Source organism: Corvus brachyrhynchos, unplaced genomic scaffold (genome assembly GCF_000691975.1).
Source record: "Corvus brachyrhynchos isolate BGI_N302 unplaced genomic scaffold, ASM69197v1 scaffold175, whole genome shotgun sequence".
NCBI classification, from domain to species: Eukaryota; Metazoa; Chordata; class Aves; order Passeriformes; family Corvidae; genus Corvus; species Corvus brachyrhynchos.
The window spans coordinates 58,709-85,532 of record NW_008238448.1 but is presented as its reverse complement, the minus strand read 5'-3'; the positions used below and the strand labels follow the sequence as shown (position 1 = coordinate 85,532).

The following is a 26,824-nucleotide window of genomic DNA, read 5'->3' as shown; positions in this document are numbered from 1 at the left end:
TTTTTTTGCATTGACAGATGGATCAGAGATCAGCTGAGTTGGGATGGCGTATATTCTTTTTTAATCTGTAATGCTGATGTAAATGTAAAACTTTTTTTTTTTTTTTCATAGATCCTATGAAGACACTGCCTGAAGTGTGTAAGTCATTTTAATCAGAGGACTTGTCTGAGTAGTGATTTTTTTTTTGCATTGAAATACAAGCCTAACTTACCTAAAAGAAGTGTTCTGGCTCTGCACAGGCTTTGCTAGACTGCATCCAAAACGTATTTCTTTCAAGACCCTTTACTTCATCATAGTTCAGAATTGCCTTAGTGGGTGCTCATTTTTTGAAATGCACCTGCCTTGATTACACACAGGGACACAGATTTTTAGGAGGCAACCTTGACAAGCAACCAGTGTTGGCTTAACTCTGCTCCAGTTTCTGGTAGCTACAGAAATTATACCATTGATTTCAACGAGAACAGAATTAAGACAACTGTAAGTCCTTCTGGAAACATTACCTCACACTGTTAATCGATTGTATTTAACTACAGCAGTTAATAAAAAAACCTCCGAAAGATAAATAATAATAATCGAGTTCTGACTGCTTAAAAAAAACCACAAAACCCTTTGAAATCATGTAAAATAAAACCTGCTTTTTTGTAAACAGGCAATACTGAGTAAGCAGGAATTCATGGTCCTACCTGGATGTTAATTGTACTCGAAAATTTGAATGGGGATTGGTCATAGGCCTAAAACACCTAAATACTTTAAAATATATTTATAAATAATCATTCTTTATACATCATAATTGCTCTTCCTGTATGTCAAAAACACAGACTTCTGTATTCCCCAAGAAAGAAAAATGAAGGATTACTTTTGCTTTTGGCACAAAAAAGTAAAAATGAAGAACAAGCACCACCCTTAAGGGAGTGCATGGAACACTACCAAATTGGTCTTTATTTGCCTTAGGGTTTTTTTTTACAAAAGTTTTAAATATAGGTTAATATGTAAACACTGTGCACGCACTGAGAGTTTGATCCTGGCCCATTGAAATCAATGGCAAATTTCCCATTAACTGCAGCAGTGCAAGGTCAAGCTCCATGTTGGTAAGGTACATGCAGGCCTAAGTCATTGAGGGATTCCAGAAAGCAAGGAGCTCAGGTCCTGCTTTCAAAACCAGCTGCCGGCAGAGTCAGACTTTGCGCCGAACACCTTCTTGCACATGTTGGAGTTTTCCTGGTGGAGAGGGTATTCATTCCCTGCCAGCACGGCTGCCTTCCCTCTCCTGGCAGTGTAGCGCCTGCCAGAGGGCAGGCTCTCATACTTGGTCATGTGAGTCCTGCAAAGACACAGCACCAGGCTCTGGCATTAGCAGGTTTATGCAGAGCTTGCACCCTGTTAGGAACACCTTGCACACAGGCGAGATGGCACTTCCACAGTGAGCAGATAGAAGCAGCAGCTGTTTTAGTGGCTGCAGAATAGCAGATACTGCTTTCTTAGGATTTCCTGAAGATCCTCAAGTTCTTTGATTCCTCTCAGGTTTTTACCATCTTTTTGATGAGAACAACCCGAGTGGAAACCTGACACAGGCTCTGCAAATGTTATCTTCCTTAGGTCTTAGCAAATAGGGATCAGGCGAGAGTAGTAAACCCCATTCAGTTACTATTCTTCGGCTACTGAAAAGCATATTTTTATCCTTATTGCACAATTGTTCAGTTTTCAGGAAAACTGGTGCCTTAATACAATATGATAGAACACAATGGCTGCAAGAGCTTAACAGCCAGGTACTTTTGCTGACACTAGTAAATAGCAGATGCTCATTTATGGCTTTGCATTTCCTCTCTCAACAGTGTAACAGAGATCTACTGCTGGCAAAGCCTGAGGTCACCATCAGAACTGATTGTACATGAGGGGAATACTGTCCTGCCACTTGAGTTAGTTCACTTGCAAAGCCAAATTAAAAAATTGGATTAAAGTGCACACTCAGATCTGATCAGTTGTGATCTCCAAAAGGGTTCTTTCTGAATCTTAGGGGTGAGGAACAGGGAAGAATGGGCTAGCAGAGAGGTCAGTAACAGCCTGCGCTGCACCTGATTGTGTTGGGCTGGAATTCGACCTCAGTGGTTAAACTCTTGTGACTGTGAAAACCTAAAGTTCCAGCAGCTGGCTGAAAGGACACCTCAGAAAAGTCTGTGCTGTTAGTTCTTACCTGAATGGAGACTCTACTCTGTCCATCTGCATACAGACCAAAAATGGGTACTGTGAAAACTGCACCGTGGAGATGAAGTCTAAAGATGTTTCTGCTTCCAAAGTGGTTTCCATACCAGTTTTTATAAAGAAAGAATCCACCTCGGTGTTACCAGCTATAAACGTGGCTACCCTACAAAAAAATTCAAGCATTACAATTATTTCAAAACACATTAGAAAAGAGGAAATTGAATTACAAACAGTCCTACCATACACACATAAAAACTGCCCTCAGGGGAGCCTGTTCTTCACATAAAAGTGTATAAATTCAGATGAGACCACCGGGAACTGGTATTATCCAGGTGGAAAGGAAAAGAGAAGTACAAATGTTCTCCCATGCACACACCTATTTAATTCAATTTATTTAATTACTTAATTCTAACTCATCTTAATTCTAACTCATCTGCAAGGTCTTTTATAGTTAAATTCTTCTTGTTGGGACTACCAAGGCTCAGGAGCCTAAGCTGTCTACAGCTACAGAGTGTGCTGGGAGTATCTCACCGGTTCTTGACGTTGGTTTTGGATTCCCGGTACCACAGGCTGAACTCCATCCCCCCGGAGATGTCGATGGCCAGTCCACCCAGGAACTCTGCACTGGCCATTGGCCCAGACTGCAGCTGGATTTCCTGAAGCCATAGGAAAGCACAGGTTACTGACTTCAGACCTCAGAGGTTTCCTTGTTCCCTTTGGTACTGCACTCACACCACTTGTCCTTTTGCAGGAACGAAAAGGAAGAGAGGGATTTTCTGAAAGGATGGACAAAACATCCTGATGCACCTCCCTCCCTCAAAAATGGGATGAAGCTACGGCAAGGCACCTTGCATCCTTTCCCTCTCCCCTGTGTGCCAGCTGGCATAATTTCTGCATGGAGTGTCACTGCAGGGAATACCATGTCTCCAAGAGCTACCACACAAGCCCCATGGAGGCTGTGATGGCAGTCCAGCTCAATCAGATTAAACTCCTTGCTGGAAGCCCAGCACAGATGCAGTGCAGTGTGACTGCAGCACCCCTGAGCAGCCCTGCACTGGCAGTAGGATGCTGCCACTTGTGCTGTGTGTAGTGGCTCCAAACCCACCATATGACAGGAATTATGCCTTCAGTGGCTTCAAACCCATCAGCTAATGCACCTTAATTTGCATTTAATGCATTTTCTATCAAATACCAAATGTGCTCATGGCTTCATGAAACCTATAATGCGGGACTGGAAACACATCCATAAAGTGCATTTAGGAAGTGGTAGTATAGCTCAGGGTCATGGCAGTTCATTACTTTTAAGGTTTGACACACATCCAAGATTTTAAGGTTCACCCAGCTTGACAATCTAGCTCTCTTTATATAGTTGTTCTGCTTCCCTAAGAACTAGTGGATTAATTCACCATTTTAAAAGAAACATTAATTTGGGAAAAGCTTTTTTTGATCATGTGCCTCACATACAGGACACTTTCTCCCATCTCACAGATGGATTTTCTCCCTCCTCCCAGGTTTCTGTGTCTGTGGTATTCTCAGCACCTGTAACGTTGCAGGCCTTTATAGGACACATGGAAATGTGAATTTCCTCCCCCTTTTTGATGTCCAGGCACCCTAGAAGTCTCTATTCTCTTCTTAGCTATTCAGTAGTCCAGTAGCTCCAGCTAATGCTGTCCTAATATTTAAGAAAGAAGCAAGCAGAGAGTCAGTCTAGCTTCCTAATCCCTATAGCAAGGAGAAACGTCAGGGAAGGTTTTCGTTCAGAACATTAAAGTTATCTGGCTGTAATCGAAGACTTGGATAATTATGGTAGCTGTACATGGTTACTTCACCTTTTAGGGTAAGTTAACTATCCTTGAAATTATTTCCTTGACAGAACCAGCTTGGCAGAGCCATCTTGGCAGTCAGTTGCTGCTAAAGTGGGCTTGAGATTTAAAGAATGCAGTGGGCTGGCTGTGGCCTATAAATTCAGCGTGACCCCAGCAAAGTGTGGTCATATGATGCTCTGATTTCTCATTTTCACCCAAGTTAAAATCACGGATTGGAATTGTGGTCTTTCTGAAATCAAAGTGAGTTTTTATACCAACTGCAACGGGGCATAAAATACTTCCCTTGTTGGTCTGCTTAGGTGTGGAGATAAAGCTTGTTTTACTTTATTTTACTTTGCTTTTAATTGAGATTGGATTGGTGGATAGCTGCTAATGAGTGAGGAGGTAACAGTATACATGCTGGCAGAGATATGTACACACAACCAGAGTAGCAGATATTTTTAGATGCATTGTCAAATTGCACCCAAGAACATTAAAGTAGGCTAGGTTTGCAAAGGCTGCACAGTTCAAGGCTTAAATGCTACCTAGAATTAAATTGTATTTGTCACTGAAACCAGCAGAGAAGCTAAGGAGCACTTGTCTTGTGTTTTACTAGCTCATCTATTTCCTTATTTATAGCTCAGCCCTGTCCTTCGTCTCATGTGCAAATCCAATCCAGGCTGATGGGAGGTGTAAATCACAGGGACCCAGCCTCCTCAGGAGAAATATTTTCCTTTCCCTTCCTATTTTAAGCTTTGTGTCTCATTTGCAGTGGAAAATGTGATCCAAAAGATCAGAATCAGTCATTTGTTACTGTTCAAAATGCTGAAATGTGCAATGTTTCAATAAAAAAATGTCTTTATGTACTGCACTGTAATGCAACCTTACTGTAATGCAACGCAGAGATGGCTGCAACAGGCACTTCTCTGGGAACTGGCTACCTTCCATTGGGGTCTGGCTTTCAAGTGGCTTCTCTGACCTATTAATACAGTATTTAATTTCTCTGGGCTTCTGGCAGGTGTGTTGCCTAGGAGAACTATTAACACTGCTGAACTTTAATGCAGTCTCAAAACAGTTTTATGAGAGCTGTTTATTTTATAGCAGGAATATAACTTCTGGTTATTCTTAGCCCTCAAACACCACTGTGGCCACATGGAAGTGCCAAAACCATGTTGATGTGCTGTTGAGATGGAGCATAGCTGTAAGACCATTCTTAGAAAGATGGGCTGTGCTTAAAAGGCAGCTCAGCCCAAAGCTGTGTTCAACAGTGCTTTAAAACCACGCTTGTCCTTGTGGGATGTGGAGGTAAGACACTGCTGCTGAGGCTTCCGGGGAGTCAGTGACTGACTGAAAACACTACACCCTGATATTGTTAAAAGTGGCACACAGTCCCAGCCCTGGCTGCCCCAGACTTCTGAGAGGTTCTCCAAAGACAAGGAGTGGAGCATTTGCTGGCTGACAGAGCTCTGAGGGTGCCCAGCCATCTGATTCAGCCAGAGTATGTCTGGAGCTTGGTGCATGCACAGCAGTTGGAAATATTTAGTTCTCTAAATGCTCCCTGTGCTCAGGACTAGACATGATTATCTTTCTCACCTCTGCGGTCTGTTTGTTAAATAGGTCACGGTAAAGTTTTTGCCCATAATCTGCGTGTGAACTGTAAAGCACTGTTGGAATGAGCTTTAGTAAGCCAATTTGGGCACTACTTGGGAAGCCCTCTGGACTTAAAATACCATTAGAAGGACCTGAGCTGGGTTCTGGATGGGGAAACCTGTCATGTGCAGAGAGTGTTTCTGTGTAATTTTGAGCAGAGTGGATTGTCTCATCATCTTTGGCATTTTCTTTTGCCAAGAATTAAAATGGAAGGAAAAGTAAAAAGTGAAGTTTGAGACAGCAGATGTTTCATGAGCTGAGTACAGCTGTCAAATCCACAGGTTCTAAGGAGATCCCTGCTTGGGAAGAGCAAAGATATCAAACCAAGAGAGAGATGTCTAGATTCTTAGTCCTCCAATAACACAATATGTAGCCAGTTATATTTATATGTGAATCTTTTTATGCACAAAATTAGTATATCATTTGGGGTGACAGTTGCATAAAAACTGTGTAATCCTCATTTTAATTCCTTGTTTTGCCTAGAATTAAATGTTGAAATTTGGACCTCTTAGCATTGTTCTTTGAAGGATAATTATCTGGGAAAGTACCGGTGATTCATTCACCTGACAGTTATTGCCTAACTGGACACAAGGTCCCTGGACAAATAGTGAAGAGGAAAACTTAGGTGGTCACATGGGACAATACTGTATTACAAGAAATTATGGGGGGATACGAGTTTTCAACAGAAACTCAGTTGGATTTGCTTTTATTCAGTTGCACTTTGTTTTCTAGAAGATCTGTTCTCACCTTTGTTCTAGGTTGCTTTTCATGTAGTTTCATTCTGGTTTTTAATACCTATGACTTTTCTATTGCTCCCCTAGGAAGGGTAGCCTGTGTAACACTAGTCAGGTTTATTAGCACTGAAAAGAAACAAAATAAGGTGTCCTACAATAGCAGTGTGGGGGAGGAACCGTCTCTGCTTAAGAGACAGAAAAAGAAGCAAAGAGTGTGCTGTTAGTACCTGTAAGTAATCTGTGAGGAGGACAAGTCCTTTCACCACGTTCATGGGATCTCCAGTTGCCGAGAGCATTTTGGACATTAAATCGCCATACCCTTGGAAAAACGTCACTGGCCTGAGCTGGAAATTGAACAGAATGGCTGACATGCCAGCAAAGGAGTCCAGGTTTTCCTCGCCTTCATCAGGAGTTGCAGCTATTATGGACTCCAGACCCTGAGCCTCAATCACCACCTACAAAAAAACAGTCATACAGAATCAATGAAAAAATCCTGCCTGACCCATAACAGCCCTACACATTTTCTTAAGGCCTACAAGCCTAATTCTAATTTATGTAGCTGTAGTTGAAAAGGTATGAGGTTAAGACTTCATGGAACTAGGTAGAGCACCTATAAAAATGGAAAATAAAATAATCTCATGCCATGTTTTTGCCCTTTGGGGAGCAGAGCAGAATTTACCCACATGAAGATCACAATCCTGAGACTACTTTTCTTTCAAACACATTTTCCTTTATTCATATGACTATTTTTCATGGACAGTGTGGAGGAAAAGCCAGAGATGTTCCACTGCACAATTTTTGTCCTGCATAAATTTAGGAAAATTATAATACTGAAGATTCTTGCCAATGTTAAGAAAAGTCTAAAACACAGACATTTAAATCTCTTTGATTTGTACATTTGATCTACTCCTTGAATTTCCATTCTATGACATACCTGAGCTAGGACCTGACTTTACAAACTCACAAAGCTTTTACTGATTACATCAGATAAACAGCATAGGCTTTACACAGACACAGACCTTGATGTACGACGCAGAACAAAACACTTGTTGTTTTGCTTATGGCAAATATATGCCACATTGTGGGGTTTTCCCCTCTTATTGGTTTTCCCCTGTTATTGGCTTGTTCTCTGCCCAGCAAACCATATGGTCTTAAGCATTAGCTGAATTGATTTAGAAGCTGTAAGAAAAGGACCACATACTGGCTTACTTATTATGTACAGTGTGGCAGTTACCTGGATGGCATGAAGTTCAGTGTTTCTGTCGAAAACATGGATGTTCATGTTACTTCTCCGTAAAATGCCAGAGCCGGAGTAGAGGATGTCGAGGCTGTATGTGGATGACACATCAGGACCACCTTAATTAAAGAAGAAAGAAGGTACCTGTGACTAAACTAGTGGATTAATCAAATGTTTGGGAATACCAAGAAGGTTCAGAGGCAGTTTCATGGTTACATACGTGTGATATATCCAGTGTAGGCAGAGGAAGAGCCCATCTTGGAGAAGCGATCATAGTTATGGGTGCGCATGTCCTTCAGAACTTGCCGAACTGTTTTGCTGTGGTATTTCAAAACAAACAAACAAAACCACTGAGATACAAAAATGTTACAGTACCATTATTTTTCAGTAGAAAGATCAAATTTGAGAGAGAGTGAATTTCCCAATAGGAAAGAGGGTCTTCAAAACCCTTACCTTTTCCCACTAAAAATCTGCTCTAACCCAGAGTCTCCTTTTCAATTTTAGGTACTCCCTGCAGTCATAGGAAGAAAGGCAAGCAAAGGTCTTGCTTGAAAATTAAAGGTTTTCAGAAGAAAAGATATACTGATTATGTTCATTCTCATGCTGTGATGTTTAAAATTTTTCCACATCACTGGTTCTTAAAATATAAAAGCAATGGACCCAGTGAGAGAATTAAGACCAACAGATGACATTTGTCACAGTAATGCAAGTCAGATGCCTAATTCTTTTTTGTACCTGTGAAAATATGAATAGCTATTAAAAGAACTACATTGAAATGAAGGGATTTATTCTGAAATAACAATACAAGGGATATAAAAATAAGATATATTTTTATACTCTCCTTAAGTTTTAGTAATTCATGAGAACCTGTGTGTTCTTTGTAAGGAAGGGCTTTTTTTTTTTTTTTCATTTACACTGAACTTCATGTACCTTGAAGGCATTTCAAAGTGCAGTATATCTTGGATCATGGAGAGCATGTACTTATTCATTTCCATAGGCAGTTCCCCAATGGAGAGCAGGATGTTTTTCACTTCCATGTAGGATGGGTTACTGTTTAAGATGATGGCAGCTGCTGTGGTTCGCACTGTCTTCTCGTGGACTCTGCGAGTCTGGTGGTATATCCTGTTCATTGTTTCCTTCACCTGGTCAGGAAACACATTATTCACTCAATGCTCATGCAGATGACTGGGCAAAATACAGGTTGGAATGTCGTTTATAACATCAGCTTAAATTAGCTTAAGTTAGCTCCATAGCTAAGGCTAATACATAAGGATATATTTTCAGCATCATGTTTTTCATGGTCCTTTTGGAATGTTGAGACATGTATAGATAGCTCAGTGACCACAAGGACAAGTGGGACATCTGTTACGTTCTCTCAGCCACAGACCAAATACAGCCTTACACACTGGTTTTCAAAGTGGGGCTGTAAATAAGTAGCAGCACTAAGAACAAATTAATGTGGCAGTGGTAAGAGAGACATTTTCTTCACCGTTAGGGAAGTATGTACTTTAAAAATCAAGAATCTTGTGATTTTTATTTTCTAGATAGTGACCTGTGGTGGCCTCGCGTCCATGAGAAGATTGTGACACATCTCTGTTACAGGGAGTCCGTGGAAAGCCATGTAGCCCCACTGACAGAATGGCCTCCAGCATGCTCATTGCAGAGCACCCTGACAGCCTCAGTCCTGGTGGCCAGCAGTGGGTATGAAATGGAATGCAGGATAATGCAGCAGAGGCAGGATGTCAGGTCCCACTATTTTCTATGTCTTTTCTTACTCTTGGAGGCTGCAGGGTAAGATGCAGCTATTTTACCCTTCTCTTACTTTGTGTTCTCCCCATGTGAAAGCACAAGAAAGAACAGGGGTTGCACAGGTGCCCAAGGGCTCCCTCTTGCGAGGGGAGCCCAGTTTTCCCAGCAGACTGCATGGCTGTGTGTGACCCTGGAGCCAAGGGCTGACTAGCACGTATCCACCAGTCCATTCCTCCCCTTCAGCATGTTGAGTGCACCACACAGGTTGGTGCCATCAGCAAACTTACTGACATTGTACTCAACCTCACTGTCCATGCTGGTGATGACAAGAAATGAACTCTGTTAATTTATCCTTTATGTTTAATACAGTCTCCCGCACTTCTTTTCTAGGGTGGTACATTTTCTTACCTCTTTGGTGAGAGAAGAAGGATCGTATCTCTGCAAGGCAGTGGCAGCAAGGCTGCTGATGGGCCCTTCCCCTGACTCAGAGTACTTCAGAAGCACTGGAATTGCTTCGGGAAGGAGTGCGTTCTTCAGTGCCAGCAGGTACATCTGCACATTGTCATCTTTCTTGGCCTTCTCCAGTCTATTTAGAATCAACCTTTTGGCTTCCACAACAGCCTAAGAAAATCAACAGCACATTAAATGGTGATGATAGATCTCCCTTTTCCCCCTTGCAGGAGTAGAAGGGGCAGGCCTGGGTTCTAGCTCGTTTTTGTTGCACAGGGTTAGCAAAGGTGTCATTTGTGAGCTGTATGTTGATGGCTCCTTCAAGCATAACCAAAGTGACTGCAGCCACAAGTGACACCTGATCTACAGTTTTATCACTTGCCAGCTACTCCTGCCCTGATTCAGGGACTTCACAGGTCTTCCTTGTGGGGCCAACATGACCCCACGAAAAAAGGCAAGGGAAGTGTTCTTCAGTGCCTCGTAACATAATGTTATAAAAGTGCTTGGCAATTATCAAGGAAAATCAAAAGGGCCCATTCAGGTGCTCTGGATCTTTTCAGCAGTGTGCTGCAGTGCTGAACAACACAGATCCAGCAGCCTTGTCTGATCATTCCCATCCTTTAACACCAGCATCTACTCAGTTCAAGCTCAGAGTAAAATCCTCCTTCTGGGTTTTTCTGTGCATGTTTGGGGCACAGTTGAGTACTTGAACCAATGAATTCTCTTCACAGAGGTGAAATAACCTAAGGTGACTGCAAATAATAAACAGATCCTGAGTTTGCCAGTGTTTCTCTGAGGATATGCAAAGCTTTTGGACAAGGGAGCACAAGTTCTGCTTCTGCTGACAGATTCAGCAGCGAGAAAAGAAAAAATTTGTCAGACAAGGGGAAACTAGAAGAGATCCACAGAAAAGGGAAGAGACAACATAAAGCCTAAATCTGACAAAGTATATGTCATTATTAAAAAAAAATGCAATCCTCTATCAAACATAGGAGTTTATGGGCTTGTTTTAAGCAGGAGAATCTGCTTCCCATGTCTGTCCTGCTCTCCCAGTAATGTCAGCAGGGATCAGTCACATGTGTTGCAGACCAGAATTTGGGCAGCAGTGACCACCAGATACTCACTGGAAGCTTGCAGCCTCCCCTGTCACACAGCTTTCTGATGAGCGCTCCCATGACAATGACAAGAGTTTCTCTGATTTCTTCATTAGCGACATCCCCCTTGAACTTCTCCTGTCATGCAAAAGCAAAGCTGTTTAGTGTCTCAGTGTAAATATCACGAGCCACACTCTGCAGTGTCCTCATTTTCTGTGAACATCACTGCAATGCAAGGGCAGTGATTACCACAATGGCCTGGGGTCAGGCTAAGCACAGCACAGCTTTATCATTACATATATATTACATATAATAACTGACTGCCATTTTCAACTTGAGTTACATTCAGTCTCAAGTAGATTCATTTGGGGGAAAAAAAAAAGTATTTACAGTCCTGGTTACTGGACTTTCATAAGACAACAATCAAACAATCCTCAAATAATTTTCCTAACATTCAGTATTATGTTTCTTTTCCAAGTAGCTGATTTTCATAACATTTTACAAAGTAAATAGACTTTCAGTCTGGACCTAGGAATGTTTGTTGTTTTCAGGATCTATGTTAATGGCACACTTATAGGAAACCCTGGAAGGCATAAAGAAAGGAAAATTAGAAACAGCAGCAGTTGTTTCTTCTTCCCTTTCCCTTTGACTGGGATGAGGCATAAGAGAATTAGCTCTGTTGTATTTGTTTTGTCCTTTGACTTACAGTTAAAGATTTCAGGAGTGTTTCACTGGGGTGAGAAGCAAATCCACAGGCATACAGGAATCGCTCCTGCAGGGTAGAAGTGCTTGCATCCTTAAAGTCAAGAAACTCCAGTATGGCCTCCAGTGATTCTGGTGTCTGAGCCGAGGTTACGGCATCCACTACCTGTGGACTACAAAGAAGTGGAAATTAAATGAACATATCATTGCAGTGAGTCAGACAATACTGAAAGGACTTTGCTGCAGATTGAAAGAAAGAAGCTAATGTGCTGAAAGATCTCTTCATTGCAAGTAAGAGAATCTTTTACTCTTGTTGGAAAAAGTATTCCTCAACTCCTTCACCTCAAAATGGTACACGAACTCATATGTATGGATAATATTTGAATTTATGCAAATAGGGGACCAAAAAAGGTATTAAAAACCGAACTACCACAAGTGTATTAAAGTTTACAGGACAAGGTTGTAAATGTAAAAAAGTGGGTTTAATACTGCATACACAATGGCACACAAAGGCTTCTATGGTACCTGAGTGACTCTCAGGTTTATCTCTATTGCTAACAACTGCTACAATTTGTTGGAAAGATCCTGACCATATGACTCAGAAATGCTTGTCAACTCTCAAGTCTCAGTGTGCATGCTGTTCACAACCAAACTCTAATACCAGGACAATTCCCAGACTTCAATCTTCCCCTTCTTTGTTGAATTTCCAATTGAAGGAAACAAATGGGAAGTCAAGAACAAGTTATAGGGTGTTTCAGAACAAGCATTTGGTTTGAGAACCTTTGGCTACACTACAAAGTATGTTGGCCTTGCACTGTAGATACAACCCTGGTGGCTGAAGGGTGTGCTGAAAATTTATTATATTACAATATAAAAATAAACATAACTTAAAAAAAAATTCCTCTTCCTCCAGACAGTACTGAACACTGGGTTTGCATTGCTAGGACATCACCAGTAGAACTCAATCTCTTTGCATCCAATTTGCCCTTCTGCATTTTTCAGTAACTTAAACCTTTTAAAAGCTCGTTCATGGCAACTTACAGAAATTCTTTATTTTCACTTCTAATAATTTTCAGTATCTCCTCCTTCGTAGCTTTTCTGATGTTCTGAATGAAGGACAAAAAGCTTTTTGCTGCTTCAGCTTTGGAAAGTTTGTCAGGATGCATATGTTCTCTGATGCTCTGCCAGTGTTCAGAAAGCTGCAAAACAATTCATATTATGTCAAATCTCGCAGATTGGGGTTTCAGTTCTCAAAATCAGACCTACTAAATGCAGATATGTAGGCCAGCTGTTGCTCAAATCAGCTGAAATCCAACAGATTGATGATCCTTTAGCTAAGTATTCGTTGATTTATGATATCCCAGCACAAATACCTTTGAAACCTTTCTATAGCTGTCTCTCTTCCAACACTATTAGTATTTTCCTGATGTTGTACATGACCTTAAATGCAATCTCTTTTGGAACAATACAAGTTTATTTATACTGTAACTGGAATAAAGTGAATTCTCTTCTCTTGCAAATTTACTGTGCTTTCCGGTGAATATGGTGTTTACCTTATGTTCCCATTTTTTCCTAAGTTTTTGGGTTTTGTTTTTTTTTTAAAGAGGGAGATGCACAATCCCCAATTCACAAATGAATCATAATTTCTGACAAGATGGTAATTTTGGGTTAGTATAGAACAGGATTAAATGTCCAAGAAGTTATTCCCATTTTTTATTCATAAACTTGCATACAAAGGGATTTGTAGTTATTGTACAAAATGAAAGGTAAGATGGTATTAGAACAGGTAATTGCTGTGTTTATTCCCGCACCACATTTTTTACCCAAATGAGCCAACATGGTAGCAAAGCACCCATATCTGTCCTTCCAGATACACTCCCATAAGAAACTGGTGCCGGTATTTTGACCTTTCCTCTCTCCCTCGCATTTGCCTCTGTTATCTCAAATTATTGAGAACATTCCTTGGTGAAAACTCAGCTGTTCTTTGCAGCAGTCTTTACTGCAGTTTTCCCAAGTGGGAAATAATTGTAGCACCCATTTGACCTTTACTAAAATACTTCCCCTCTGTGGATTTTGTATTGGGCAATAGCACTTGAACCTGCTGGCAATTAGAAGTATCATTCATCAGTACAGAGTGCAACTTCTATCGACTGTAACAAACAATAATTAGGCAACAATGATTGAGACATAGGATATTTCCTGAGGATTAATGACCACCTGGGAGGAGCTCATGTTCTGAGGCACAGATGGGTCTTTTAACCTCAACTGGTGATTAGTGCTTAGCACCAAGGTCAGTGCTCCTATTATAAACTGAAATTGGATAAACATATGGGGCACTTTTTATTCCCCCCGCTGAAGCTGCACCACAGTCCAGCAAAAAAAATCTCTAACCTCATTATTCCTGTATTTTCTCCCATGCAGAGCCCAACTGTGTGGGCTGCTCTTAGTCAGTTTAGCCCATACCCTAGAGACAAGAAAGGTGGGAGATACAAGCTGGAGCCACCTCAAGCGAAAGAGTGGAGACCAAGCCTTCCTCTTTGGGGGGTGATGAAACTGTTCAACGGCTACAAGGAGCAGCTGCCATCTCCTGCAGTGACCATGGCACTAAAAAAACTTTTCACAAATGACTTTTATAAGGACCCTCATTCTCCTGATGTGAATGTCAGGCAGTTTGGTTTTAATAACCCAAACATTGAGGCACAAGATGCACATGCTTCCACATGGCACCTCAGCATGAGATAGATCTCTGTTTCTCTGACAGAGAGATCAGAACAGAGGTCTTGTGGGCACTCTAGGAAAACTCCAGCCAAACCAAGAGGTTCTAAACAGAGCAGGAGTGGGTTTTGAATGTCAGTGCCTGACAGCTGTTTACCAACATACAAAGGGTGGCTGCACAAGACAGAACAAACCCACCTCACTTTCAGAAGGGGCAAGAATCCATTACCATAGGAACCATGAGCATAAAAGAGTGTAAGATGCAGGAGCACTTCTGAAAAGAGCACACTTTATGTTGTCTAAACACAGAAATCTAGGCCTGATTTTAAGTGCAAACATTTGCCATAACCTCAGAGAAGCTAGTGCTGCCATCTGGGAAATGAGGATAGTAATGGTTATTTTACCAAATTCATAAAGATAGAGACAAGACCTGTTACAATTTCAAAAGGGCTTTGAGAATGTAAAACTCTAAGGCATAGCATGTCAGCAGGGCATTAATGCATACTATGATATATAAGTGCCATATGCTGTGTTGCTGCTTTGGATACAGTGTTCTGTTTATAGAGCCCAGCTTTTCATAGCAGTTACTGAAAAATACAGTGAGAGAGCAGGACTTCATTCTCCTCGTGCCATTATGTTTATAATGACATAGCTCAGTGCCCAGGCAGTGCTCAGGAATTATACCCTGTGTTTGTTACCTTGGTCTGGAAATTATAACTGTTTTGACAAACTCAGTTCCAAGTGACAAATTGATCAGCACAAACCCCGATGGGCAGAGTCAGGGAAAAAACACCTGTCCCTACTCTGTTTAGGATGCCTTGATGTTCCCTGCTCAGAACTGCTCCAGCACACATGCAGCATCATTTCTATATTCCCCAAACATGTGGTTTTGGTCTTCTCTGTGGCTCAACAAGCACTAGGCAAGATAAATTACTACAGTGTAATGCTACTTCCAAATAACTAGCATGAGTTCCAATATAGGAATGTATTTGTGCTCATAAGGAGTATCTCTGGAGGACTAAAATTATGTGTGCTGAATAGAAGCTAGATCTTGCTTATCAAAAACAGAGACTAATGATCTTTAATGTTCCCATTCATTTCTCAATGGTAATAGTATTAATACTGTTTGCTAACAGTCCCTGTAGTAATTTATTTAGTTTATGATGAATATCATTAGTAAAACAAAAGATGATGCTTTTACAGTACCATGCTCTTAGCCTTCAGACGTCTTAAATATAAAAAAACAAGGCAATTTTTTTCCCAGGGAAAAATGAGAACATTACTGGACTTCCCAAGAATACTAAAGTCCCATTTTATAATTATAAAATACCCGTAAAATCTTTTAAACAAAAGACTACCTCGGGTCAGGTAGTAAGAACAGGTTAGATATATTATCAACAAATGCTTAGCCTGCCTAAGAAATGGCTAATGAACTTTAATTTCTAGGAACAGTTCAGCTCCTCCATGACAGAACTGTTTATGAACACCAATCAACCACCTTAAAATTAACTTCCCACCCCCTTACCCAGAGGAAATAAGCTTCTGCCACCTCAAGGTTGGCAAAGGTGAGATAAAACAAAAGGGTGTTGTATTTTCCAGTGATCTGGAGAAATACTGCACTCAGTCTTTGAAAGAGAGCAAAAAGGTTGGTACTTTTAGTGGTAGATCTTAAGACACTCTTGTGGGGTGAGCACCATTGCAACACTTCCATACTCCCCACTCCAGGGTGTATTTTATATTGATATGTTGGACCTGTCCTAGTTCTGCTTGGACAGAAACTTCCTTTCACACTTGTCCTGCTCAGCTAAGCAACCTGATGTCCAATGAACCTGTGTTTACTTACTGAAGGGCATTTTTTGCATTCGGATTTCACTGGCTCTGCTTCCAGGGGCATGGCAACATAATTGGGGTCCAAGGTCTTGATCACACTGGCGACTTGCTTTGCAGCAATCAGTCCCAGCCCAGCTTGTACCGACCTCAGTTCCAGCCTCTGCCTGTACATCCACACAGTGAGAACACCATTAGAGCTCAACCATCAGTGAAGAGATGCAGAAAGCACAGCAAGAAGAAACAAAAAAACCCTCCACAGACAAAAAAATCTGGAGTACAGTCTTATTGAAGTCTTATTTTTAAATGTTCAGAACATGGCAGGTCTATGGGCTTTTTAAGGTAACAGAAATATCTGACACCAGCAAAATTACTGCTAGAGTTATGAGCAATAAAATACCTATATGAGAGACTTTCTAAAGCACAGATTTATAGCACTTGATAAACAGCCTTCAGTAATCACATACATTCTGAAATGTTTCATATATTTGTTCTTAAAAGATCTGGAAAGTGAGATTTTTGAATGTACTTTTTCTTTTAAATATCTAATATTACTGAGATGCCTGAATCATTTATCTTGTATGAGTATCTCCACACTTTCAGTGCTTTGGAGTCTGGAGTCTAAGACAGAACTAGGTTTCATTGTTGTTTCTTTTCTATGCAGTAGATTTTATTTTCTATACTTCCAAACTCTCACATACTAGAAATGGAAATCCATCAGAAGTATTTCTTGAAAAATAAGAATACAGAACACCTACAGCACTAATGGGTAGATTAAAAAGTTTTAGCCAATTCCTGCTGTTTCCAGTTAACTTCTTATGAATGCCATTATTTATTATTTGCGGTGTGGTAGAACACTTAATCAAAACTGGACCTGCTGCTGTTTCCAGTTAACTTTTTATGAATGCCATTATTTATTATTTGCGGTGTGGTAGAACACTTAATCAAAACTGGACCTGGCACCTGGCACAATTGGATATATATTTTGTATACAGATACAAAAGAGACCTAAATCCTTACCTGGAGAATTTACAGCCTTAGATCTCGATTCTATAAGACCTACACATATAACCTGACTTGAACCACTAGTCCTGCTACCATCAGCGACAGTCCAATTGCCCAACTTACTTTGAAACTATTTTGGCACCTGTTTTTTGTCGGTAATTCAGAAGGAAAACAAAATTTTCTTCTGCCTTAATGGATTTAATGAAACTGTCTTCCAGCACATAAACTGTAGCAGATGTGGCTTTTGTACCGACATCCAAGATCTGAAAATAATTAAAAATAAAACAGAGAGAGGGCTATTCAATAAACAACAAAATAGGAAAAGAGCTCACAGTTCCAAATGAGGGCAAGACTTGTTACAAAGTAGAGCCATATGAGGGAGGTGCATATATGCTGGAATCTCCAGCTAAGCCTACAAACCAGGTTTTTAAGAATTCCTTCTGCAGTAAGAAGCCACTCACTTCTACACCATGTGCTACAAATTCAGTATGTACCATGGTAAATGACCGTGGGAACAGGGCAGGAAGTTATGGAGCAGGCTGCAATTGAGAAAACACCCAGTACTACATTTAGTTTAAGATATGCTTTAAGTAAGACAAGAATCTTTTCCAGAGAAATGTCTTGTAAATGAGATTGTCATGTTCATAGTCAGATCAAACAAGGTGGCTGGCTTTGCTTCCTGTTTTGTAAACAAGATGATGTCTTTGTGGTAAGTGTGAAAATTGGGAAGCCAGCCACAGTGTTAAGGCAGTTTATTAAGAGAGTGTGTGCTGTCTTTGTACTTCTCCAAGCTGGGAAAGGTCAGTTTCTGATGAAGAGAATCCCAGTGCCTTCAGCATATGTCCAGCCTGCCCTCAATACTGACTACTTATAACGACATTTACTAACAGTGGAGGACCATTAGGGCCGTAGTAGGGCTTCAGTTACCTCTGCGGCACATCTCCTGTATTACACCTGTGCATTAGGGAAGCCTTTGACCTTCCAGGCAAGCCTGACCAGGCTCCATTCAGGAGTCAGCATCTTGCCTGGCATTTACAGCAGATGGGAAAAAGGTTACTGTTATCCCTGTGACTGTGTCTGTATCAGCTGAGCCAAACTGGTTTACACTACAGGATAATCTGTGCTCTCTCCATGGGAACTACATATGACATTCAGCTAGTAAAACTACAATATTTACATACAGAATTTGCTTTCGCTAATGCAAGAAGGACTTCTGAGAAGATGAGTAGTAGCTGCTAAAAATATATTTTAAATAGGAAGAATAGATTTTACTTTGTTAAAGAAATCATACCCGGTTGTGGCTGGTAAATCCTTTCTTTTTTATTTCACAGGAGTCCAGGTCTTTTATTTTAGTCACTTGGTCTTGCCGCACATGGTAAGTAGTATTGCATTTCCCAGAAATGTCCACCTTGGAAAAGAGAGTTAGATTAGGACAATTTCTTGAATTTGTCTTTGGGATCACAGAACACCTTCCAAAGATGAAACATTTTCTCCACTGTTGGAATCCTGTACCTGAGATGCTGCACTGCTTGGGTTTATTTCACAGTTTTGAGGATGTCAGTGGTTCTAACCATCTGCTTTGGATTGGCAGGGGTACTATTCATTAGATGGCTATGAAGAAAAGTAACAATATTTGTTTAAACAGAAGAATTAGGAAATACGGGGCAGCTCACACTATACTCACAAATTTGAGTTAAATTCAAGCTTTTTTCAAGGGGACAGATATACAAATTTAACAATGGAAGGCAACTTAAATGGATGCAGCTAAACCAGTGCTAACTTTGTGGGGGTACTCTGATTTAGAATGGGACTCCACTGAATTGAATTTAGGAATCAACCAACTTTAAACAGCAGTATAATCACTTTGATAGTGACCTGGTTTAAGGTGGTTTATTACCAAACTCTGCAAAATTGAAAAAGGCATTTTAAATCAAATGGATTGCACTACTGCTTTATGTTAATTGCAGCAACTTAACCTGTGTCACCAAATATTCAGAAGACTGTCTTTATGTCCCCAACCTCATATGTGATCAAAGGGATGATTTCTGTCACAGTTTACTCCTTCTGAAGTCAGCAGGAGCCACAGGTCTGCCTTTCAGAGCAGATCAGGCTCTGCCTGTTCCTCAGGTGATGATAATACTGCCTGATACAGCACCATACCTCACGGGAAGAACCAGAGTGCAGCTGTAGCTGGAAAAGACTAGCCAGACCTCTCTTAATGTTCTGAGTAAAACCAGGTTCATTTTGATATGAGTAGAAGGTTTTGACCTGTAGGAATAAAAAAATAAAGTACATAAAAAAGCATCCAAATGCATATAACAAATGGGGTTAAATGAGAAAGGAATAGTGATGATCCACTCTAGAAAAACTCCCTTTACTTTTTTTCTCATTAGGAAGTTGAATTTGGATCTGTTGCCCTTATTTAAGCAAACTCAAGAAGCTGCAGGGCCTGATGATAACAGTGCAAACACGTTTCAGCCTTCAGCTGAACGTAAGCACAGTTTCAGTGCAGTGAGCATCTCTCCTCCTGGAATCAGAGAGAATTTAGATGGAAAATGGGAAACTTTTCATAATTTCACAGGCAACCCATTTTTCCACATAATCCTCAGATAATCACTCCCCACTGGGGCATAATATCTGTTGCACTTTAATCACAGGTTACAAAAACTCAGGACGAATCATAGATAAATCACAGAATGACTTAAATGACGTGTCACACATATCACAACCTTTGCACTTCATTGGTCAACTGTTGTGCTTGAGCCTCTCCTCTGGTAACAAGACTTTGCACCTCCACTTAGCATTCAAGGTGCTTTAAAAGCGCCCCTTTTTCTGGAACTGTAAGTACAATCAGTGTGTTATCTCGGGGCAACCCTGAAAAGTGAAATTACTGTGCCAGGGATGAAAGTACCACACCACAAAGAAATTATTAAAGGAGTGTATAGACCCTACTACCTGAGAAAAAGCCCAAGTTTTTAATACTACATCTTAGCCTTAGCATGTTAAGTGTGTGTAATGTAATGCATTCTGACTGTGTTCTTCTGGCACCTCTGTTCTCATTTAGGGATGTGTACAGTTCACAGCCAGCGCTGTCCTGTTTCTTTTTATGTTCTGTAAAACTGATGACAAGGCTGAGTTTGAAAGTTACTGAGCAGGTCTGATAGCAGCTGCAATTCAGCAGGCTGAGCTGACGGACAGGGTATGTGCTCAGTGCCTATTTACAGCAGGAGGTAAAGATCCTGCTGGGATAAAGTGTCACAGCCCTCACTCCGCTCTGCAGAGGGAAAAGGGAGTGTGACCTTCAACCTTCCTCCTTTCTCACAGCCCCTCTGCCCATGCCCCACCTGCCAAGCATTGCTCGGGCTGCAGAGGGGAAAGTGGGGTCTTGGCCTAATGCCACAAGCAACAGGAGGGTGAAGGACCAGGGAGAGGAGGCAGGAGCAGCCAGGGCTTGAGCCTCACTACTCCCTGGCCAGAACAGCAGGCTGAGTACAAGGGGACATATAAGCAGCATTGCAGGAAAGAAGAGGGTGAGATGGATGTACTTAAATCCCCTTCTCAGAGAAACGGGGATGCTGAGAGCTACAAACAGACATGGGTGCTCCTGCGGTGGGACATTGCTTTGGTGCTCTCTCAGGGCAGTCTATAAAACCCAGGCATGTGTTGAGACACACCTGCTCTCTGACCCTTCTCTTCTGATTTTTGGAGACAATTTCCCAGTGGGGGAAAAACATGTAAGACTGTAGCTCTTTTGGCATCAAGCTCATTAACTTGGGACCATTGAAACTGCAGGGGATGTGGAAGTAAATAAGCAACCAAAGAACTGGGAAAAGCAGTCCTGGGAAAATACTTGATAAGGGTTTGAAGTGATTAACACTGCTCCTCACAGACTCGGTATAACATCCCTTATGACAAATTGTATCTCCTTTTCTGCCTTCAGATCTTCAGGACAAAATCCTGCCCTCGCTGAAGTCAATAGCACAAATCCCACATAGCAATTGTGCACATATCCATATGTGTACTATAGATTTGTGGACAATCTGCTCTTTACTTCCCCACTGTGTGGTGTTCTCAACACACAATAGGCTTGGGCTAGAAGGGCCCCTTGTACGGGTAAATTACAGTCTGTTCTAAACTACTGTATTTCACACAGACTGATAGGACACAATGGCTTATTAAAAACCTGAGAGAATAGTGAAGTGGTAAATTCTTCAAGTTTGTTACAAAAGATTTGTGTCATGTTTCCTCCAGGACTGAATTTTAAAAGACAGGGTCTTACTTTTCCACGGATGATCTTCTCTGTGCTTTTTCCTTTGAAGATGCTTTTAGCAGCTGGACGTTCATTCACATTTTCAACCTGAACATCTTTTATCTAGCAAAGTAAAAGCAGAGAAAATTAATGTAGAGAGCAGTGTAGAATTGGCCTGGAGTAGGCTAGATAGACTAAATCACATGATAAATGTTCTTTATTTCTTAATTTCTGGTTGTGATTATTAACCTTCTATGATTACTATGTCTACGTTTACAAAATAAGCCAGCACTCTCCACTGGGGAAATAAGTGTCAGAAAACCTCACCATAAAGCTAACTACCAAACCCATGGTACAAGCAAACGTCATGATTTGTAGGTAGAACTGAAGGCTTCAGACAACATATATTGCCCCTTGGGTAAGGGCTTGCACATCAGTTGTTTGAAGCTACAGGTGCTGCATGATGCAATTTCAAAATATAGGAGATATTCTGAAGTTCTGGCTTATGATGTTAGATACATACTTGTGAAATCCCACTGAACAGGAATCAGATCATCAAAGCAGCTGGGTTTAGTTGATGATACTAGAGAATAAGAAGTTTAGCTCGTGTTCTGAAAGTGAGTTCTCTGAGATTAGATTAGCAGCTAGATAAGTGCAGAAAAGATTGTGTATGTTTTAAGTTGTCTGATGGCATTCATTACCGTAATTTTGATCAGCTGGTCATCATCATTGTCAGGATTTCTCCATAAGAGGTTGACATCCACACCAGAAGAAATCCGATATCCTGCACTTTTCTGCAGTGATGCTTTCACCCCATCAACATAGACTTCAGCTGAGTAAGCAAACTTATATAGCTTGTCATTATTTAGGCTTGGTCCAGTAGTGTGCCCTGTTTGGAGAGCAAAAACAAACAGCATTTTAGATTTACTAACTCACTTATTCTACCATTTTTTAAGAAACACCTTTAGAAAAATTAAAAATTGAATTAAAAACAAGAGATCTATGGGACTGACCCTGATACTTTGATTTCAGAGGCTGTTCCACTGAAGCAGCTCGGGTTTTTTTGTGATTAAGTTGACACTGATCTTACATATCTTACATATTTAACATAAGAATGGTCACAAAATCCTTTCTTCTAGCTCTTCACTTAAAGACTGTCAGATTCTTTTCTTCAGCTATGTTAGCATATTTGTTGGCAATATGTTACAAATTAATCCAAAATTATTTGCAACTCAATTTTCTGTAATTAATCATGCAATTCCTGTGCTTAGCAATGTGAAATGCACTGATGTAATTTGTTGGAGCCAACAGAAATCGTTCTCTGCATCTCTTGCACGTTTATTGGGAATCTTTCCATTAAGAGTCTTGTCCAAGGGAGACATGAAGGTAATGAAAACATTAAGAATGTCTTTTTTAGATTAAATAATTAAGCTCTTGTTCTTTAAGCTCAGTAATTGTCCCTGTAGCTGTGTCTCTGCTGTTAATTGCTATATTTTAAGGAATGTAAAAGGGAAGGAAGGAAAAAGAAGTTGGCTGTGCACAAAGTGCTCTTAATGTTCTCAAAGCAAATCCACATACAGTGACCTTAGGTGCTATCTGTAAGCAGCACAGCACTAGCTTCACACACCCAAATGCTGCACCACTGAATCCACTGGGAATTTCTTCATGGAGATCAGGAGGTAGAGCGCAGAAACAACAAGTTCACAACAGAGTTAATCTAAGAAACACAAAGTGCTGTCCTCAGGGACATCTCAGTCTTGTGACAAGTGCAGGGAAAGGTGGGGAAAAGAAGAAAAATCTATCACAACATCTTACACAAATTCTTAAACATGCTGTAATGCAATCAGTGTCTTCAAAGTCCCCTGCAGAGATTCATCAGGCTATCTCGATTTATGTTATATCCCCCTGTTTTATATGACTCACTCAAATAAATTTCAAATCACTGCATTGATAAAAAGGAAAACCAGTCTTATTTCACTTTCATATTTAAAACCCAGTTAGGTGGGTGCACAGGGTAGTTCCATCATGGGTGGGTGGATATATTTTGCGTTCTCAAAGAGTCCAAAAGCCCTGTTTCATTAAGATTTTGCTCACTTCCTTCCCCTGTTCACTCAGATACCATGGCAGTGGATTAAGATTAGCTTCAAAGAACCTTTCCCTGAGCAAAACAGACACTCCACCAAGTCTGGTCTGCAAGATGTGTAAACTGACAAAGCTACAGAACTAAATGCATTTATACTTTATGCCAGCTGGGGATGTGGTGCAGCAAGTTTGGTGATCCCAGCAGGCACAGCCTGTTCACATGTGAGAGGCCAAAGCTGTAACTTGATTTTTCTTCCAGGGAGGCTGAAGGATTCACTCAATGGGGCTCCTCTGGTTTTGCACTTCTTGTGTGTCTGCTTCAAAACAAAGTCACCAACAAAGTCACACAACTCTTCCTGCAGGTTTACTGTGAATTTCCTAGCCACTTCCCCAATTCCCCCCACTCCTACCAGCTTTGAAGCTACTTTGCCCTTGAGAGTAGAGGATGCTCAGTGCCTGCTCAGAGGTGGCTATGCCTTTCAGGGACACCCCTGGTTCCTTGCAGTCCCTTGGAGCCAGTTGTTTTCTTTCCTGGTTCAAAATGCCCTTCATTTGCAGCAGAAACCGCAGTGCAAGGGACTTAGTATCAGCTGAGATTTTAGGAATACCACCCACTAGGTGCATTCTAAACGCAGTCCCATCTAAAGAAAAAGAAGTGGGGGAAAGCACATCCAAGAGAAATTATCTGGATGCTCAGCGAAAAGTGTCTTATTAGTTAAGGTGGTGGACGTTGTGGTTTTTGCTCCCTCCCTATTTTCAGTTAAAAGCACCTTTCACCTACCCTCTTCCTTTCCCCACAGCTGAACACACACATGGGCTTTTTTTTCTTTTGTAAGAGCTCCTTCCCTCTTCCTCCCTTTTAGCATTTGCTTGTCCCCACATACAAAAGACCTGTTCCATCCTAAAGGAAACAGATGAGCAAATGATGCAGCAGCTTCTTGCAAGTGTCATTGAAGAAACGAATAACTGCAAAGTATTCCTGGGAGCTAGAAGAACATTAGGTTTTGAAAGCTTTCACCATTTCACACATAGAAAACACTGCAGGAGCCAGGCAGAAGACACCTTTAGTTGCCAGACTGGGAAAGGGTACGCCAACAGTGTATCATAAGAGAAGCAGCAGGGATGAGGCAGTATTGAAAGCAGTCTCAAAGAGTTAGCATTTATCCTGGTGGAAATGAGGAAGCTGAGAGAGACAACTGAATAGTGCGGTCAGGCTGAGAGGCGAGGGGGATCTTGACAGATGAGAGAGAGATACAGGGTCACTGACCAGAACCAGTATTCAAAACAGCACAACTAAATTTTCATGCCAACTTTCATGAAGAAAACACCAGTACTATTTTAAAAGGAATATTCCAACACCTTTCTGACAGAAACTTTACTTAATAAAGAGCCTAAATTTTAGAAGCTCCTTCCTTTGTATTCAGCACAGCACTGGAATCCTTGCTGCCTGTGCAGCCATTGACATTTCAGCTGACAGCAAGCGTCCCACCGCCTGAGAAGGGAGGAGAGACGGACACACAGACTGCCATCAGCCCAGCCATGCTCTCTTGGGGTCAGAAGTGCTGCTTCCAAGGTGGAGTGCATAACACATAGTTTGACTAGTAATGTTAACTGTCCGTCATTAAGGGTAACATGCCAAGTCTATAATTAAATCATGATACTGTATAATACAGAAGGTTACACTGCATGAGTAGAGACAGCTGTCAAGTCCTGTGCCTTTTATTAATATATATGGCATGCATAGCATGTGTGTCTCTAACTACTTGCTAGCTCTACCTTCATAAATCATATTTGCCACTGTCTCTGATACCAGATAGCTTTAAAAAGCAAACCCCATCCGCTTATTTGAAAACATTTTTCAAGTCGAACTGCAGTAGGAGAGTTTCATGTGTGCTGACCTACCTGAACTGAATAGAATAATGTTTCAATATTTCCAAAAGGCAGCATAGCCTGATGAAAAGCTAAAACACTAATTCTAATCCCAGCTCTTACACTGAGACCCTAAGTGGCCTTTGGGCCAGTAATTTAGCTCTCAATCTCTGCACAAGAGAGAGATGAAATCTGGCAGAGCTGAAGGGATGACTAATTAAAGAGAAAATGCTTGCTCAGTATCCTGGGGATGTGACAAGCAAGTATTTCTTCACATTGAGAAGCTTTGCTTAATTGATATTAAGGGGAAGCTGGGAAGACCAGACATCAGAAATGTGGCACACTGGTACCTAGCCATAAACTGAACTTGGCAGTCTCACAAAATGAGCTCACAGGTAAAGGCACTGCCTACAAACTTCTCTCCTTTGTAACTCCTGTCATGAGGGCGTACAGAGGCAGGGAGGAAGGAAGGTTGCTGCTCTGTGCATACACAGTGTTCTGGATTCCCTGCAAGAAACAGGAGGTGGCATCCATGAGAGCACCTCTACAGCCTTTTTAACAGCTTAACCCAGGATGGCGTGTCCCCCCTGCTTCTCACCATGATGAAGACATCCTCATTAAACTGAAAACTCAGCTCATGTTATAAGGTTGCTGTTCCTCTAAATTTAATGTGAGGTTGTACATGAAGAGGCACTACTAAAGACACGTTTCCTTGCTTCATACACTGGCACTGCTGAAGCAGACAGCCTCCAAGATTTCATACCCTTGACTTTGTCAGGACACCTGAGTAAAGCTCTACTCACAGGGCTTCTGCAGACACCCAGATTTTCAAGACTTACTACAGAGCAAGGTTCTCATGAAATTAATGGGATGCTTCGTACTGACTTGAGTGGTAGCTGAGTCAACTGCTCAGAAGCTGAAACCTGGAGAACCCTAAGCACTTCCTGGCTCTGCTCCACCAGAGCACTCTGTGTGTTTAACTTTTGAGGGTGTGAAAAGTCCCTTTCAAGTCGGTGCCCCCCACAGTATGTCCTGATTAAGCAAGGTCAAGATCCCTGATCTCCTGGTCACACCACTGGCGCTGTGCACTTGAAAACTGTCTCCTCCATCACCTCTGCTGAGAAGAATGCCACAAGCACTTAAACCTAACTACTAAATGCATCTTGTATTACTCAAGCATGTCTGAGTAAAGCTGATAATTTTTGAGGCAAAACAGATCTGCATACACACACTGGTTATGCCTCTGGTGAGGCAGAAGCTGAACCAAGCCCAGTACAGACCTACCTTTAACAGAGGCTGAATAGGTGGAAATGATGCAAAGGAACAGCACGGTAAGAAGAATCATGCTGGACTCTGCTGAGCTCCTGACTGCAGCATGAAGTGTGAGAACCTCCAAGAAGTGAGCTGAGAGTGGAGCTTGCAGAGAGAGCCACAGGCTCGGCCTCACTGTTTATCTA

General features: G+C 41.3%; 1 protein-coding gene across 1 annotated transcript; it reads right to left on the bottom strand.

Annotated features, from left to right (window-relative positions):
* Positions 1-56: 56 nt before the first annotated feature.
* On the bottom strand, positions 57-26,824 carry MTTP (microsomal triglyceride transfer protein). The gene is made up of 18 exons (XM_008635663.2): positions 26,652-26,824; positions 22,118-22,305; positions 21,447-21,539; positions 19,328-19,435; positions 18,459-18,575; positions 17,291-17,430; positions 16,179-16,329; positions 12,662-12,819; positions 11,625-11,793; positions 10,949-11,056; positions 9,783-9,995; positions 8,556-8,767; positions 7,846-7,943; positions 7,623-7,744; positions 6,616-6,843; positions 2,731-2,855; positions 2,192-2,362; positions 57-1,321 (listed from the first exon to the last, which is right to left on the bottom strand). The coding sequence occupies exons 1-18, from the start codon at positions 26,710-26,712 to the stop codon at positions 1,153-1,155; spliced, it is 2,631 nt and encodes an 876-aa protein (XP_008633885.1). The 5' UTR covers positions 26,713-26,824; the 3' UTR covers positions 57-1,152.

Excerpts from the sequence above, each read along its gene's own strand:
- MTTP (XM_008635663.2), bottom strand. The coding sequence starts at position 26,712 with ATGATTCTTCTTACCGTGCTGTTCCTTTGCATCATTTCCACCTATTCA. Across the intron at positions 9,996-10,948 it reads GGGGAGGCTGCAAGCTTCCA|GCTGTTGTGGAAGCCAAAAG; the intron begins GTGAGTATCTGG and ends TGATTTTCTTAG. Across the intron at positions 7,944-8,555 it reads CACTTTGAAATGCCTTCAAG|CAAAACAGTTCGGCAAGTTC; the intron begins GTACATGAAGTT and ends GAAATACCACAG.